The 19545-nt window shown below is 36.7% G+C and overlaps 1 protein-coding gene across 1 annotated transcript; it reads right to left on the minus strand.

Annotated features, from left to right (window-relative positions):
• Positions 1–8661: 8661 nt before the first annotated feature.
• LOC149256542 (uncharacterized) lies at positions 8662–18439 on the minus strand. Its single transcript, XM_089455402.1, has 5 exons — positions 17498–18439; positions 17014–17377; positions 15386–16017; positions 14495–15184; positions 8662–8931 (listed from the first exon to the last, which is right to left on the minus strand). Exons 1-5 carry the CDS (start codon positions 18437–18439, stop codon positions 8662–8664), a joined length of 2898 nt encoding a protein of 965 aa, XP_089311528.1.
• Between the last annotated feature and the right edge of the window lie 1106 nt (positions 18440–19545).

Genomic DNA, 19545 nt, shown 5'->3' on the forward strand with positions numbered 1-19545 from the left:
AACAAAGATCCTAAACATTTTCAAAAACTCTGCTTATTATCGCTTGGAACTATTTTATATCTGTATTTATTTTTTTCTCCACTACACTACGATGGGGTTGGACCACCTTTGTGAATATAATATATTTAAAATGTTATGGCCAATTTATTCCTCTCCTCCCTTGTAGGAGGCATGCATTGTATTTGACCAAAACGTTAGATTTTTTCAAAAATATTACATAAAAGAGTCCCATGACCTTTTATGTACTTTTCCTTTTCTCTTCTTCTTTGTGTTTTTGTTTTATTTTCATAGATATATATATGTGTGTGTGTGTGTGTTTTCATATATGATTTTTTTTATACTTTGGAACAAAAGAAAATTGGATACAACATGAGGAATGTGACCTGCTCTACTCTTTATAAGTGTGATTTGTCCACTAGTTGCATTCCCACTTGAGTTTTCTCTTCCTTAAATCACATTTCCTATTTCAATCTATCCACCAGTCATAATCTCCCTTATGATCCTCCCCAACCACATTTTCATTTCCCAGTTGTGGTATTTGCCTAGAGTAAATCTCATGTGATCAGAATCAAAGTATACATGGGAGGCTACAATATATAATAATTCTTGGATTCATAAGGAGAGATGGGATTTGGAGTAAGGAAAACAAACTAACAATTTCCAAAACATCATAAATAGAATATACTCTCCTCAAGGGAATTTAAAGAGCACTAAAGTTTATACACATGTTGACATGATAATAAAGATACTACAACAATATTTTCTTGGGTTTTTTCATATATTTAGGGCTCGAAGTTGTTCTTGAAAAGGGCACTCTAAGTGATATGCTTGGGATCTTGAGAAAAGATCTAAAGCAGTTATTCCCTGGAATTTAAGGCACCCTTAGCATGATCACAAAACTTTGAAAATATATATTTCGTTTATATCATGCATAAATTAGTTGAGTTGCAAGGGACTTCTCTCTGAAGCTAAAAGGAAAATGAGAAATATTATCTCAATGTTCAAAAGGTGTCAGGAACCCTTCATCTTCTTCCAAGGAAAATGAAATTTGTTCTATGGTAAATGGGAATTATATAAACAATGGTGCTTCACAAATAGCTAACAATGAGCAGGCAACATATGCATCAACAAATGATGACTTAATGGGAACAAAGGCATGCAATGTTGTAGATATTTCAAGACTATACATTTTAGCTATGACAATTGTTTATTTCAAAGACCATAGGGCTCTCGCATAGTGCATAATTTTGGGGATCCTGCAAAGTGATAAGCCTAACTCATTTCTATATGGTTTTTTTGACAATGGCAAGAAGATATACTGAAATTATAAATTTCATGCAAAGGTTTTGGAAGTTGCAAAGTTACTTCATGGATTTTTGCAATAAAGTGAAAATGGTTGTTCTTGTGGAATGCAAGGGTATTTCTGGAGGTGATGATAGAACATTTGAGGCACTTCAGCAATATAGAGAAATAACATATGCTCAATACCATATTGCTACTTCTCTCATCCATGAGATTCACTTGAATAATTCAATGGAGCTCCCTAATTTAACTTAAAGGAAATTGAGGCCTATGCATAAGAACAAAATAACAAGATTTCTATTGCGGTGCAGAAAATGGCTATACAAGATTCCAAATTATTATCTTGCTTTCAATAAATTTTGTGTTTCTAATATTACTCTTTGATTGTAAATGTGTGTGACTAATATAATTTTCTTATAGGGAACAAGAATTGAGCCATTGATGTTAGCTGAGAGTTTCTCATAAGAGGCTATGAAAATAGGATTTTGACAAGAAAGTGAACCGGCTCCAGGACCATTTAACAGTAGAAAAGGCCTAACATAGTGGTTGGGAGATCTCTTCCATGCACATAAGGTGAAGTAGAAGCAAAATAATCATTAAATACAACAAGTGAGTAGTGTGAACCTGTCTCATGACTTGGCAACAGCATTGACAACAAGTACTCTAGGGTTTCCAAGAACCCTCTATATTCTCCTCATAACTTCTCTCTTATGCCATAATGTGAATATTTCTCATCATAATGTAGCTAGTACTTATGTTGAAATTGATTTGAGCATGTAATAGTTAGTAAGCATCAGAGAGTAGTGAGGAAGTTCAAGAGTCATGAGGGTAGGTGAAAGGTCATGGTAGGTGAGAAATCACCTCACTCCTATAAATATACCTTCATGTCTCATATGCAAGGGACTTTAGCTCTTGAGCTAGGACTAGCATTAGATAGTTGATTTGTGCTTGAAGAGCTAGAGGCACTGACTCTTGGTAGCTAGTAGGGTGAGTTGTGGTGAGACTAGGGTTTTGCTTTGGAAGATGGTATGAGAAACCCACATTCGATTGTTGGGCTTTGATGGTTTGTAGGACATGTAGTTGTATTTGAAGCAACATTAATAAGAATTTCTTCACTTTCAGCATTAATTCCCATGCTTTTTCATTATGGTTGTATTGGTTGTCTAGTATTTCCATTGTGTTTGTATGTGTGTTTTCATGTGAGAGATATGTTAATGAACTAGTTCATGGCTTATGGCTTGCATGTATACTTTGAATCTTTGCTTCTCTTATTCCACACAATATCAGTAATTTATTTTGAGCTGATTTGCAGTTAATATTTGGCACTTTTCCTATTTGTGTATGTTTGAGATGGTTTTAGCTCACTAACCCTTCTTGAGGCATACTTCTTATTGTTTAGATTTTTCATTCTTGTACGCCATTCTACAAGTTATCAATCCTCAATTGATCTCATCCCCATTCTCCAAGCATTTCATTCTTGCCCTCACTCTAACATCTGCTCATTTGACAATTAGGAGTGAAACAACATGGTGGTCATCAGGCCTGCATACTGTATGGGGCTCCTATCCCAAAAAGTGTGAGGTCTAATTGGGCCTAGCTATTAGCGAGACATTTTCCCATGTCAACATAAAGTTAAGTGTGATTGTATTTTAACTTTAAAGATTTATTTGAAAATAGTTTATTAGTATGGTTAAATTGATAAAGTTTGAATGTAAATTTTTATTTATGATGTTGTTAATAAAATAAAATATTTGGAAACTGAGGTTAACATTACACATGCCTGAATGAGTTATGGATGCAAGTTAATTATTGATATTGATTACCACTCATTAAGTCCTAGGCACCTAATATAAATGATTATATTATTAATGATCATGGAAATAATTGATCATTAACTTCCCTAAAAGATAAGAGGTTGTCTTTGAGAGTGGGGAAGTGAAGCTCATAAATGAGCTAGTAATTTCCTGCCACCTATTGGGTGAGGTGAAGGTAGTTAACAACTACCAATTGATTGGTAAGAGGGTATCCACTTTTTTTCATCTTGCTAGAAAAAAATATTCATGCAAACTTAATCTCGTGAGAGGGAATAAAAGGGAAGGTGTGAGATAAAAAGAAGATCTTACAGGCTTAGTGCTCAGGGGGACACATTGAGAATAGTGTCGAAGGTTGCATGTGGTGACCTTTACTGTTAATTTCCAGACTTATATCATCAAGTCAGTTCCCTAAACCTCTTTCTTGTAAATTTTTTTCTTAATGATATACTTACTCATATGTTTAGTTTTACATGCATTTATGTATGTTTTAGTTACTTGTGCATAAAAATAAAGTACTTAACTTAAAATAAAAATACCTTTTGTAATGAATATTTACTGTAATCCTTGTATAAAAGCATATATGTAATTGAATAGAATTGGGTTGGTTTAGATTTAAAATTGTATTTGTATTTGCAAATTTGAATATATCAAATACTCTTGGTTTAATTATTTATACAGAATAGGTTCTAAGGGCAAAAAGTATTTACTCTAGTAGTATAAGAGTAAATAATATTGTGGACACAATAATATTTAGATACAAAAGATTATTATTATGAGAAAGAAGAATAAGACCAGAAGTGGATATATATGATTGTTAAAGTAGAATAAAATTTAAGAGCGGTCTTTAGGATCATAGAGACATGAATTAATAGTATTAAATACTTATAAATTTAAATATATATATATCTATCTATATATATATATATATATATATATATATATATATATATATATATATATATATATACACACACAAGAGTGTATATATATTCTTTAAACAAAAATAATAAGATAATATATATATATAACCAACACTCACAAGTGTTAGGTATCTAAAATATTAAAAATGTATTTCTTTATGGAAATAATGGGAAAACAAGATTCTATCAAAATACATATACCATTGAAAGACCTTATTAAACTATAGTAAGTCTGGAAACAATAATGACTAAAAACATTGTAAGAAAGACAATAATTTATTTATGCATAAAAATTTTGAACTAAACTTAAATTGAATTATATTAACAAAAATATTCGGAAACTGCTTTAAAGGTAGTATGGATCCAAAACTAACCATAATACACTACAACCAATGTTGGTTTTTAGGTTTTGAATGCCCCTAAATAAATACACTATGTGCATTTAAGCCTATGATCTTCCATAAATGAAGTAAAAAATTATAATAGCAGTTATAACTTAGAAAGTAGAAGATAGGAAACCCTAATGTTTCGTCTTGAACATAGAGATATACACATACAAAGAGACAACCCAAAGGTTAAAGGATCATCCAACCTAAAGTGATGTAATTGAAATCTCCATGGGCAATAGGAATATTGTGAACAGACCCCTTGAAGAAAAAAATTTCAAAATAACCATGTCAATGAAAATTACCTATAACATACAGAGAAGGAAAATGTAAACTCATTAACACATACAAAAATCTTAAATAATTTAAATCATTGAATGAGGAAAATTAAGTAAAGGTTATAGGTTCTTTACATAAATAAGAGGACATAACAAGAACAATACTTTGTACAAAAGAAAAATGAGCTCAGTTTGTATGTTGGGTTTTATGGTCGTAGGATTAATGTAATTTAACAATGTTTATTTTCCATTATACTAATAATCCAGGCATGGTTTATGATTATTTTATAAAACTTGATAGCAACACTGACAAAGAAAAAAATGTGCGAGTTTTTATTAGATAATTATTTACTCATGTAGGCTTATTATCCTCGAAGCCTAATTTTGACTAGTAAAAATTTATTAAAATATAATTACAAACAAAAAATTGTATAGTGAAATAGCAAAACTTTGAAGTAACTCCTATAACAATTCTAAAACCCTATAGGATATGGTTTCAATTATATAGAAAACAAAACAACTAAAAATCCCTAGTACAAGACTGAAAGTTCTCTAACTGAATTGGTATTAAACCAAATGTATCACTAGACCAAATTAAGTACCCAGTGGGTGATATGACTCCAAACTTAAAACACACCAAAGGATAAAGAGCATTGTATTAGGGTTTCAACTTAATAATTCTGAAATTCACATGAAAATTGACAAAGGGCCAGTTAGAGTAAACCCCAAGTTTTCACGTGCAAAAATGTGCCTTTAGAAACGTTTTGAGAAGGTTACAGAGACACTGAAATCTAAAGGAACCCTTGAATAAATATGTGACGACTTTAGCCGAGGAATAGTCTAGATATGAAATAAATCAGTTACAAAATCCATATAACTCGTTTGGGTTCTCCTGAAAATTTAAAAGAAAATGGCCATAAAAATCCCTATAAAAACATGGTTATACCTTCGGAATGAATGCGAAGCGAAAATGCATGAAATGTTGGCTAAAAGGGAGAAGAATGAATAAAGGAGTTTAACCATATTCATCAATTAAAACTGTACGGTAATAGCATATACGAGTCACGTAGGAAATGGAGCATTATCCAAAGACAAGTGAATGAATGAGTTCACATGTCGATGGATAGGTCATCATTGAAACCAGTAATAAACCTAAAATAAAATGCATCGTATATTTTCTCAGATAACAGCAATAACCGTCAATTATAGGGTTTGCTCATAACCCTTGTGTCATATCAACAAGTCAACACACAGATTTTTATTTACAAGTGAAGTTTCCGAACAATCTTGAAGGCCTTTGTTGTAATATACCACATGTAAGTTAGGATTTGTAATGTATAGCAAGGTTCTTTGGATTATAGACACATATGATGTTTAATGTAAAGGGAACGTAATGTATAACGTAGATTGTGATAACAAATTGAGGATATATGAAGTATTAAACCAAATTTTTATGATTCGTAATGTGAAAAAAAGGATTTGAAATGTTTCCCAGAAACCATACATGGTTAAAATACATTTAATCATATAAATGATAAGATCCCGAGGTCAAGAATTTTGGTGGAAAACCTTTTATGGAATGAAAAGAATACTCGGTGAGACCAATTATTTATGGAATGAAACCTTAAAAGTAACATTTAATCATATAAATGATAAGATCACTAGGTCAAGAATTTTGGTTGAAAACTTTTTTATGGAATGAAAAGGCTATTTGCTGAGACAAATTATGTATGGAAAGAAAAGTTTTGGTTGAAAATTTTTTATAGAATGAAAAGAATACTTGGTGAAGCAAATTATTTATGGAATGAAAAGAATATCGGGTGAGACAAATTAATATGTATTTTTGGTGAATACATTTGTATACTATTATATAAGAATTGGAATTAGAGGGGATTAAATTTAGAATGGAGAAATATTTAATAATGAGAATACATCTGCATACCATTATATAAGAATTGGAATTAGAGGGTATTAAATCTAGAATGGAGTAGGATTTAATAATAATAAAAAATATAGAGAAAATGTGAAACTCAAAACTTTTATCACAAACAATCATTGTGAATGGTTGTGAAATTGCACTTTATGAGAAATGACAATTGTAAAGCAAAAATTATGTAAGTTAGGAACTATGCATAAGTTAGTTAAAAAATAAAAAACAATTAAGTATGTTTAGTGTTAATGATAGATTTTTCGGTGAAAATCACATGAGAAACCATTTGTCAACGCGTTTCGAACCAACCAGTGTGGTTCATCGTCAGGACAAGTTGAAAAACAGATCCAGCTTAGCCTGTTTAAATAGCTGTTGAAAAACAGATCCAGCTTAGCCTGTTTAAATAGCTGGAGCAGAGACACCAACGGTTACCTGGGCAAAAAGTTGACTTAAGGAGCAAGGTCTAATTTAGTTATATTAGGTACAAAAATAAATAAATAAATATATAAATAAAATCAAAAATAATAAAAATAGAAATAAAAATATAAATGGTAACATTAGTTAGGTAAAACTAAAGGGAAGTAGTTATGTACGGGAACATCTCTTATAATAAATAAATATGTAAACAAATTAATAGATAAATTAGAACCATAGAATAAATAAATTAAATAATCCAATAAATAAATAAATAAAAAGAGGAAATAGGGATTAGAGAATAAAATAAAATAATTATAGTTGGTTAGAGGTTATATAACGGATAAATAATAAAAAATAAAAATGGAAGAATAATTAAAAATTATTATTAGTTAAAAATAAATATATAAATATAGTTATAATAAAATTAAATAAATAAATATATAAATATAGTTATAAATTTATTTATAACTTATAATAAAAATTAAATAAATAAAAAGATAAATATAGTTATAAATAAATATATAAATTTATTAGGTCAAATTTAGTTAGAGGAAATAGGGATTAGAAAATAAAATAAAATAATTATAGTCGGATAAATAATAAAAATAAAAATGTAAGAATAATAAAAATTTATTAGTTAAAAATTAAAAGTAATAACAGACCTAACAAATAAAAGGGTTATTTTTTTTCTCGTTAAGACTACAATATTCTATTATATACAATAAAAGGAAAACAGTTACAGCCAAGAGTTCATATTGCCAGAGGCCGAGGATGGCACTCTAGACTTACAGTGCTCAAAAATACCACCCATACAGGGTCCACACCATTAAGATTGAAAACCCGCGCAGGGGCCCTATCCTGGAGACAAGTCACCCTCGCAGGGGCGCTACCACTATGACTGAGTGCCCACGCAGGGGCTTTAAACCATTGAGGAACATTGAGAGAAAAAATAGTCATCCCATTCCGGGGCATAGACGAGAAAAAGAAAACCTTCAACCATATCCCTCGCAGGGGCTTAGACAGAGTTTGAAATATATAATTCGAGAACCAAACAAAGACATTCAAGACATACAGTATTCCGATATGGCGATTCATGGCAAAACCAGAGCCTCGTCTGAAGGGAAGAGACTGAGCGAGCGAACTACTATTCGTCCGGCTCCTCTTCATAAATCGAGCACATACCTTCTGGGGGGCCCAATCGACCTTGGCTTTCTCTGACGAAGGCGCTTCCTAAGTCGTAGGTGGGTCGATGTTCGGCTCTGGGCGATCCTCTGGCATGCCCTCAGCTGCCCTTGAGCTTTCAGCCTGATGGAACTGTGAGCGGGGTGGCTCCCCGCCTTCCTCCGTCGATTCTTCCAAAAAAAGGACAGACACATGGGCGTTAATACGCGAATTGCCCTGGGCATTGCTGAAGGAGAAGACCGCTGATCCAAACGCAGGAAGTGGATTAGAGCCCGAATCAGGATTGCCCGAATCCATGAACTGGCTCGCCTGGATGGGATGAGCCTCTGCAACTTGGTGGCAGAGACAGCGGCACCAGCGAGAGGGTGCATTAGCGACTGAGGGACGAGAGGATCCGCCTCTGCCAGAGCCTCGACGGCTGATGAGGCGCTTTCATTGCTTGACCATGATGTCGCTGAAGGCAAGAAAGCGGAACAGAGCCGGGTAAGATGAGGGGGAGTGCGTGAAACAACCGTCGCCCTCCCTTGCAGACTTGATACCACCCTCAATTGCCAGAGGGGTGCCTTGAACCTTAGCTCTGAGAGCCAGCAACCATACTCCCAATTCAAAAATCTGAGTTCGACCCAATGCAGTGTTTTCCATACCCCCAACATTCTTATGCTCCTCTGCATTGTCTCGATTCTTGTATGCCATAACTGCACACTGCAAACGAAATTGAAACCCGGACAAGGCAGTAAAGAGCCGTCCTTTCTCACTCCAGCACTCACGCTTGCAATCCCCGACGACGGATTGCAGCAAATGCCTTTCTTATGCTCGGGATCGCTCATGGTGACCAGGTGTCATTCCGATGTCCTCGGTCGTGTCACCCGCATCCGGGGCAAATAAAAGGGTTATTACGATGTTGGAAATAATAAATAAATAAAAGTAATAACCAAAATAATAATAGAAATAAGTTATTAACGATGATAATAATAATACTAATAATAATAATAATAATAATAATAATAAGAATAATAATAATAGAATTAGGTTATAGAAAATAAATAAATAAATAAAAATAATAATTAAAATAAACAAATAAATAGTAATAAAATATAAATAAAATAAAATAAGGGATAAGAAAACGATTACTAAATAATAGAATTTCGTAATCGTTTATTATATTACTAAATAATAGTGTTTAGTAATAGTTTATAAAAACAAATAATAACAAAATAATTAATAATTAAGTTATTAAATAAATAAATAATAGTAATAATAATAGAATAAAATAAATAAATAAATATAATAATAATAAAAATAAAATAAGAAACAAGACTAAATAATAGTATATAGTAATCGTCTAATTATAAAATAGTATATAGTAATAGTTTATTATAGTACTATTTAATAAATAAAGAAAATGTTTAAGAGTTACTTATTTGCAATTTTTAATAGAAATTGTTTAATAAATAATAGTAAAGGATTAATAAATAATAATAATAAAAATATAAATAATAGTAAGAGACAAGAAAAACGATCAAGAAGAAAGTGCTGGGACCCAGCACCTACTGATTTTCCAACCATCATCTCTATTGAGATTGTTGGGTCTCTTTTCAATCTCAATAGCTTCCCTAAATTTCCGATGATGGAAATTTAGGGAAGCTATAGTGTGTCAATGAGGTTTATTACAACAAGTAACCCATAGATTTTTGGTCCAAAGCCCCTCAAGGGAAAACTAGTGAGAGAGAGAGATATTTTATTTCTTATTCAAGAATTTATTACATCAATAAATGATAGCAAATTGTCAACTTATCTCCCAGATTTCATCTTTAGATTTCCTTTGGAAAAGTGTTGTAGTTGTTCCTTGAAATGCAACAACTCATCGATTTTAGTCCTTCACAATACTCATTTTTATGCCAAATCTTCCCAGAAAAATAAGTTAATCTCCTCCCTTTTTATCCCTCTAAATGTGTGTTGTGCAAGCCTCATATTTTGTGCCTGTATCTACCTATAATTTTGTGCCTTAGCATCAAAATTTGTCCTGGCTGCATGAGTTTCCCTATTGAATTCCTCCTTTGAATTTGAGGTTGGGTCCCTTGAAACCTGCACTAGTCTGCGACTCAGAAAACTCAGTGTCCTTTGCCGTGAATTTCGTGTTTGTCCACCACCTCAAAAATTATGCCTATTCTCCTTGAGAAATGTGCTCAAACAATACAGAAAACTCCATGATTTCAGAGTTCTACTTAGCTTTGAATTTGTTCCCTTCTCTTGCATGCCCTCCTTGTTGTACGAGCGACTGTACTACTCTTCTTACTACTAAACTTCTCTTTGGGCTCTCTTTCTCCTCCTCTCCAAGTCTCATGAAGAATGGCGTGCCTCTTCACTCTCCCTTTCTCCTTTTATTTCTCATTAATGACTAAAATCCCTGATCCTATATTTCAATGGCTGAGATTAAATCTGGCCACCTCAAGATCAATGGCCATGACTTAATTTCACCTTAGGCCCACTTAAATCACTTGAGTGACTTTTTAAGATCATGCTGACTTTATAAAAAGTCACATTTTAGTCATTAAATAAAAATATAAACTTCTCAACTTTATAAAATCACTTTATAAAGTAAAGTATATAGGTAGTGAAATGTACTTGTGAAATGTGTTAGGTCATGTCTACATGCTAAGCGCAACCAGTGCAAAAGTACGTTTGAGTTATCAAAAACTAAGACAAGTTAGTTGATAATTTCTCAGAGTACATAAAGCCAAAATTTAGAAAGTGTCAATTATGCATGTGTGAGTTAAGATTAGCACATATATTGTGGTCTTGAGTCTATTGAATCATATAACTTCAAGCAATAAACTAATTCAATTGATTTAGTGAGCAACAACTTATATTGTATTATTGTGTGATTGCTTATATTATATTATTGTGTAGTTTCTTCCTCTATCCATCTATTAGCCAGCAATTTTGATCTTTGTAAATAAAAAACTATGAGGCAAAGCATATGACATTCCAACCAAATATGCTCAAAAATCTGGCCATAATATCATGGCAAGTCTGTATTTTTACATTTATAGCTAAAGCAACTCAAGGCCAGAGTCATTATTGAGTACCCATCAAAAGCTGCTGCATCACTAGCAATTCTGATGCAATTAGTTATGAATGTATTTACACAAAGATAAACCAGGGCTGCAACTCTCCTGGGGTAGAATCCAAAAATATAAAATAATGAGAAATATATACAGAAAACCATTTTCATACCAGTACCTTTGTTGATGCGCTGGTTCAAAGACTTTCCCAATAAAAACGTGCATAGAATAGCTTTTTCACGTCTTCATGATGTTTTTCATATAAAAGAAACATTGAGAAGAAGAATTTCAAAAATAAAATTATGGTAGAGTTTAGTAGAACTGTCTCAAACAATCAACGGGAAGATTGGTACAAGCGGTCATTGCTGGATTCGAGTCACATTTCTCTCAATTCAATTCAAATGAAGATAAAGAAATTAAAGTTGCCTACCTTCGAAGCGCTTTAATATTTGCTCTTAAAATTTGCAGACACAATCTATCAACGATCCAACATCAACGTCAAGTCGGACACTGTCAGAATCGATCCTTCGACGGTTCCACCAAAGAAGAGACGCACTGTACTCTTTTTAAAAGCGTGTTTCTCGAAAAGACTAACAGACGGTGTAGTGTAAACGTTAAGCAATTTGCAGGTTACGCAATTTGCAATTTGCATTTTTATTCATTGCAAAATGGTTTTTTATGGAAAATAATGGTAATCTTGGCATAATTATGATTAATAATGTGGAATGTTCGTGCAGGTTTTGAGATTTTAGATATAGTTTTTGATGAGTTGAATTTATTTTCACTATTAAAAACATGATTAATCATTCTTACTATAGAATTTTTTGAAAAAAAATAACTGAATTGTATCAGGTATTTTTTGTTTTCGTTAACAAAATGACAACAATTATGTAACAGATCTAACATGAGCTGACAGAGATCTAATTTCTTCAGGTGCAATTTTTTTTATGAAGAGACATTATTTAAATATTTTGTATAGTTATTTAATTTTTTAATTTGGCCCGGCATGACCAAAAATTTCAACTTTGATGATGGAGGGTTGCAGAATATCATACTGGTCTGTCCAATAAGCCTCTCAGCTCAATAATGTATTTGTGGGTAAATCTATGTTTTTACTGTTCTGTCAATTTTTGTAATTAAAAGAAGAGGAAGTGTTGTTTTGATGGCCCAGCCCTTGGTGACGTGGACACAGTCACGTGACTCACTTCAGTCCCACGGTGGTCACTTGTGCGCGGACAAATATCTTGTGGACTTTACCTGGCCCCCAATCCGAGGCTCATTAAAACATTTATCTGCCGGTTCTTGGGTATAGTCACCGGCTCGTCCAGTCAGGATGACTTCCCGCCTATGTTAAACCCTAAAGGGTTATCCTTAGCTCATTTTCACTCTATCATTCTGCTGTTGCGCTCTCCGCGTTGCTGTGGCGATGCTCACTGTGCGATAGCCCAACGAACCCTTTGCTCCGTCACTGGTTACAGTTCTGATTGAAATGCGAATCCTTCACCTTCGCTGCTATCTTCAATGGTTTTGTTCGGAAGTCTGTGGTAAGTGGTTTATATGTTCATGGATTCTGTGTAGAAGTCTTTTTGGTCTTCAACTTTTGAGCTTTAGTTCTGTACAGGTGTTTGCGACCACGAAACTGCCGCTCTTCCGAACTCTATCTGCCCTCGAGGTAAGCTCTCGTGCTACATTTTACCCTTCTCTGTCACCTGTTGTCCACACTTACAGGTTTTTTGTGCATTCTTAGCTTGTGGAACTGGGTTCTGTCTCAGCAATCTCCGTCGACCCTTGGGTAAGTTCGCAGTTCCTTTCCACTCGCACCTTGCTGCTCTTTCGTTCTCTTAGATTGATATTTGTTCTGGTTGGTAAACGGACTAACTCAAATTGTTTTTCTGTGCAGGTTGACTAGGAGACCTGCTCACGAGGGTTTCAAGTTTGCAGTCTTCGATTTCTTCCAACCCTGGTACCCTTTGTAACCGGGTAGGGTTTACTCCTGCTCCAGCACTTCTATAGTTTGCTCAATATGGTGTTAGCTGTAGTTTTCTGTTGCTTAAGTTATATAGGGTTAGCCGTGCCCCTTGCCGGCGTTTACAGCGTTTACAGTCTCTGGGCTTTGTCCCTTTGCGTCATTATACGGTCTCAATGCAACAAGGGTTTGGAACTTGTATTGTTACGGCGGTGCCGAGTTTAATACATGGTTCTGTGCTATTTGTCGAACTTTCTGTATGTAAAGACTTATGAAATGCTCTATTAATAGAAACAGTATGGTTTGAACTGTTACCTCTTCTTTAATAGCTGTTATATTTGATTTGTGAATGGCCGTGTTGCTCCTTGTATTTGGCTTGCGGGTTCTGTGCTGTTACGACTGCAACCTGGGCTTGCTTTGATGCCTGTGTCGTTCTTTATTCTTGTAATACTCTGCACGCATATACTGTTAAGTATGTCCGCCTTACGCTGCCTTGCCTGCGTGTTAGTTCTGGTAATATAGATTATGGTTTTGACTCGATGCCTGTAACGCTCTTGAATTCCTAGTTACAGTATAAAAATTTCGTTCTATCTCAATTCATTTCTAAAAACAACAAATACTCAGTAGTGCTTAGATGTACAATATGGGAAAGATAATTAACAGTAGATTATCTCAGAAAAGAATTCAATGTTTCTGTTACAGAGGGTTTGGAATATCGTCTTGCTGTTTCTTCTTATTTCGTTATGAGGTGAACCAAAAAGTTCCTGTTACATCCGTCCTTTTCCTTTTTAAACTACATGGAATATAACTGTCTATAAACTAAATTCTGTAACTGTCACTTGCTTCTTTAAACAAAAAGTTAACTAAACAGTTTTTGGTTTCCTAAGTTAACAGCCAGTAACTTAACTTGTTCTGAAAATAAAAAAAGAAATGAACAATAATTAACAAAAGACAACAACCAGTTTTTTCTTTGATGACCTGTCCAACCACTCTTGGAGTCGTGTCCTGTTTCACCGTGAGTCAGTCATCGATCTTCTGTCTCCTCGGAGCTGGATGCTCCTGCATCAGGCTCCCGGGGTGGCAAAAAGTCATGGCTCCGTTCCATGAGGTCGTCAACAGAATAGCCCGCCTTAGTTATCTGCGCTGCGTTGAGCCAAGAACTGTCCTCTATTGGACGGTTCCGCCACTTGACTAAATATCGCAGATACTCTTTCCTGCGTGTGCGTCTAGCTACCTGTGTATCCAGAATTCCTTCGATCTCAAGGGGTGGTGCCTTTGGTAATTGTCTTGTCCAAGAATCTTCCTCATAGTTGTCTTTCTGTGGCACTGTAGTTGCTGTATCATTCTCTGAGTTGGCAACATAGGGAAACAGATCTGCCACGTTAAAAATGGGAGAAATTCCAATCTCAGGTGGCAACTGTATTTCGTAAGCGTTCGCAGAAAATTTGCGGATGATTTTGCAGGGGCCGATCTTCTTGAATTTTAGCTTGTTGTACTCCCGCTTCGGGAATCTCTCCTTACGTAAATACGCAAGGACTTCATCCCCAACGTTAAACTGAACTTCCCGACGCTTTGTGTCAGCTCGCTGCTTGTACTTCTGACTGCTGTCCTGCAATTTCAGCTTGACTTGTTCGTGTAAATTGCTCATTGCTTGAGCGAATTCTTCCCCATCAGCGCTCCGTTTCTCGAGTTTCCCCAAATCCCGTAATTCATGCACTCCTCGCGGATGCATGCCGTACAAAATCTGGAATGGACTGTAACCGGTGTTGCGGTTAGGTGAATCGTTGTACGCGAACTCTGCTTGAGCAAGTACACGGTCCCATGTCCGGGAATTTCCTCCTGTCAAACTGCGAAGTAAGTTCCCTAGGCTTCTGTTTACGACTTCCGTCTGACCATCAGTCTGCGGATGATAAGCGGAACTGAACTACAATTGAGTATTCAACTTTTTCCACAGAGTTCTCCAAAAGTGACTAGTAAACTTTACATCCCGATCAGAAATGATGGATTTTGGGAGTCCATGCAACCGAACGATTTCAGTAAAGAATAGGTGTGCTATATAAGTAGCGTCGCTGGTTTTCCTGCAAGGTACAAAATGTGCCATTTTTTAAAATCGGTCAACTACAACCATGACTGAATCGAAGCCCCGCTGTGTCTTTGGTAAACCTAAAACGAAGTCCATGCTCACTGAATCCCATGGTCGACTCGGAATCGGCAATGGCGAGTAAAGACCAGTGTTTTGACTATGACCCTTTGCTAGCTGACAAACTCTGCATCTACTCACGTACCTCTGCACATCTCGCTGCAGTTTCGGCCAAAAATAGAAGTGCTGTACTTGAGCAATCGTCTTGTCGATACCAAAGTGTCCAGCCAGTCCTCCACTGTGCTTCTCCTGTATTATATTTTCCCGCATAGAACAGTTGGGTATACACAGTTGTCCTCCTTTAAACAGCAGTCCTTCTTGTAGATTATAGTCTAGCCACATGCTATCATTCCTTAACAAAGGGTTTTGGCAGGCTTCATATGCCTCCCCAAATTCGGTATCAGTTTGATACAACTCCTTCAAATGCTCAAAACCCAAGACTTGCATTGTGCTCTCCTGTAAAAGCAATGTTCTTCTACTCAGTGCATCTGCCACCTTATTCGCTTGGCCACTAATGTGCTTTAATACGAATGTAAAATTCTGCAGATACTCCACCCAAGCTGCATGTTTGTGGTTCAATTTATGCTGTTGCATAATATACTGCAAGGCAGAATTATCTGTAAACAAAACAAACTCATCTCCCAGTAGATAATGCCGCCAATGCTTCAACGCTTGTATGATTGCATAAAATTCTTTGTCATAGGTTGAGTACTTCTGCCTGCTCTCATTTAGCTTTTCACTGAAGAAAGCGACCGGTCTGTCCTCCTGACTAAGGACTGCTCCAATGGCTGTCCCACTGGCATCACAACGAACTTGAAACAGTTTGTTGAAATCTGGCAGTCTCAATATAGGTCTTTCAGTAATCTTTTTCTTCAAAGTTTGAAAACTACTTTCTGCCGCTTCAGTCCAGCGAAAAGGCTGATTTGCCTTCTTGATCGTGTCCAACATAGGTGCGCAAATCTCGCTGAAATTTCTGATAAATTTCCTGTAAAAATTGGCTAGTCCATGGAAACTCCGGACTTCAAATAAACTCTTTGGTGACGGCCAGCTAACTATAGCTGCCACCTTTTCCAGATCCATTTTTAATTCATTTTCTGCAATAACAAACCCTAAATACACTAGTTCTCGCTGAAAAAAGGTACACTTTTTCAGATTAATCAGCAGCTTGTTTTGCTGCAGCTTCCTCAACACACTCTGCAAATGCCTGAAATGCTCCTCTTTAGTCCTGCTAAAAATCAAAATATCATCCAGGTAAACTATCACGAATTTCCCATTAAATTCCTTCAATACCTCATTCATCAAACGCATGAATGTGCTGGGAGCGTTACTCAATCCAAATGGCATCACCAGCCACTCATATAAGCCTTCATTTGTCTTGAAAGCTGTCTTCCACTCGTCGCCTTCTCGTATTCGAATCTGGTGATATCCACTCTTCAGGTCAATTTTTGAGAAATAGGCTGCCCCACTCAAACAATCCATCATATCATCCATCCTTGGTAAGGGAAACCTGTACCTGACAGTAATCTTGTTTATGGCTCTGGAGTCTGTGCACATTCGCCATTCTCCTCCCTTCTTTGGAGCCAAAACAGTCGGTACTGCACAAGGGCTCATACTCTCTCGAATCAACCCTTTATCAAGTAGTTCCTGAACTTGCTTCCTAATCTCCTCATGATCCTTGGGACTCATACGGTAAGCAGCCTTATTTGGTAATCTTACACCTGGTATAAAGTCAATACAATGACTAATACCCCTCCTTGGTGGTAACTCATTGGGAAGATCATCCACCACAATGTCCCCAAATTCTTGCAGTAACTGCTGAACTTCCTCAGGCAAATCTGATAGCTGTGTGTGTAATACTACTGCCTTTGGTCTCCTTATGACAGCAAAATTGATTTCGCTGTCCTCAATCTGTTTCACAAACTCCTTTCCTCCCAACAGCAATGCCTTCACTCCACTGGCTTCTGCTGTATTTTCCTCCTTGATGGGTACAAGCGTGTGCTTGATCCCATCTTTAACAAACTTATAGCAATTCTTTTTCCCGTCATGAACTGCACTCCTATCGAACTGCCAAGGTCGTCCCAACAGTAGGTGACAGACGTCCATTGGCATGACATCACAAAGGATCTTATCCTTGTACTTACCAATCTGAAACTCTACCTCACATTGTTCGTCGACTAGCAGCTGATGTCCTTTCTGCAGCCATGACACTTTGTAGGGTGTAGGGTGCTTTAATTTCTTCAATCCCAACTTTTCTACCATCTCCACCGCCACAAGATTGTCCGTACTCCCACTATCAATAATCAATTTGCAGCACTTGCCCCGCGACTTGCAGACAGTGCGGAACAAAGCTTTACGTTGATCTGGTTCTGCAATCTCCTTTGCTGGTTTCAACAGCACTTTGTTCAACACCAAAGCTTCACCTGTCTCTGGTGCATTTTCTGCTTCCTGAGGTGTTGTCTCAGCATCCTCTGTCTGAACAACATAAGTTCCTCTTCCGCCTGCTGGTTCAGCTTCAGGACATTCATAAGACTTGTGCCCCCATTTGTGGCAGCGATAGCACTGGACAGCTCCCCTGCCCCGACCATTTCCTCGCCCTCGCTGAGGTGGTCGTCCTCCTCTCGTGCTATTGTCTTTTTCTGTCGCTCCAGCAGATTTAGAGCTGCTGCTTTCTTCACTTGGACCTGTACCTCGGCCTCTTCCAAATACTTTACCCTTTCCCCTGCCAGTTCCACCTCCTCTCCTGGCATTCTGCTTCCGGTTAATCTTTTCTTCTGCCTTCAGTGCAAACTGATAGGCTTCTTCCATGGTCCGGGGTGAAAGGATACCAATTTCATCTAAGATTTCCCCCCTTAAGCCATTCACAAATCTGGCTGTTTTCTCCGGGATGTCTTCCACATATCCTGCTCGCAAATTTAACTTGTAGAACTCTTCTGTAAATTCTTTCACAGTCATTCCCCTCTGCTTCAAGTTCTGTACCTGCCTGTACAGCATAATCTGATAATCCTGCGGTAAGAATTTCTCTTTCAGTTTGGCCTCCATTCTAGACCATTTCTTTATAGGTTGTTTGTTAAGCCTCCTCCGTTACGCCTGAACGCTGTCCCACCACAAGGACGCATGCCCCTTCAACTTGGTGGCGGCGAACTTCACCTGCTTATCCTCGCTGGTTTCCTCAAATTCGAAATATTTGTTGACTTCACTTAGCCAATCCAACAACACGTCTGCGGACAGACTTCCGTCATAAGTCGACAACTCATGTTTTGGCTTATGACTTGACAGCAAAACCGACTTCAACAGTCTAAATTCTGGTGTCACCCCCTCTAATTCTTCCTCTGGTTCAACTTCTTCTTCATCACTGTCATCTGCTGGGTTTCTTCTTCCCCCAGCTTCCACCACTGCCAATCTTTCACGCAAAACTCGAATCTCCTCTCGAAGTCCATCATCTACTACCCTCCGGACTACTCTTCCCCTTCCTCTTCCTCTTCCTCTTCCTCTTCCTCTTCCTTCACCTTCACCTTCTACCTGTTCCATTGGTTCTAACTCAAGAAACTAGCTCTGATACCACTTATGATGGCCCAGCCCTTGGTGACGTGGACACAGTCACGTGACTCACTTCAGTCCCACGTGGTCACTTGTGCGCGGACAAATATCTTGTGGACTTTACCTGGCCCCCAATCCGAGACGCATTAAAACATTTATCTGCCGGTTCTTGGGTATAGTCACCGGCTCGTCCAGTCAGGATGACTTCCCGCCTATGTTAAACCCTAAAGGGTTATCCTTAGCTCATTTTCACTCTGTCATTCTGCTGTTGCGCTCTCCGCGTTGCTGTGGCGATGCTCACTGTGCGATAGCCCAACGAACCCTTTGCTCCGTCACTGGTTACAGTTCTGATTGAAATGCGAATCCTTCACCTTCGCTGCTATCTTCAATGGTTTTGTTCGGAAGTCTGTGGTAAGTGGTTTATATGTTCATGGATTCTGTGTAGAAGTCTTTTTGGTTTTCAACTTCTGAGCTTTAGTTCTGTACAGGTGTTTGCGACCACGAAACTGCCGCTCTTCCGAACTCTATCTGCCCTCGAGGTAAGCTCTCGTGCTATGTTTTACCCTTCTCTGTCACCTGTTGTCCACACTTACAGGTTTTTTGTGCAT

The sequence above is a fragment of the Pinus tabuliformis genome, chromosome 7 (genome assembly GCF_031772625.1).
Source record: "Pinus tabuliformis cultivar Carrire ecotype Pingquan chromosome 7, CPIR1, whole genome shotgun sequence".
Lineage (NCBI taxonomy): Eukaryota > Viridiplantae > Streptophyta > Pinopsida > Pinales > Pinaceae > Pinus > Pinus tabuliformis.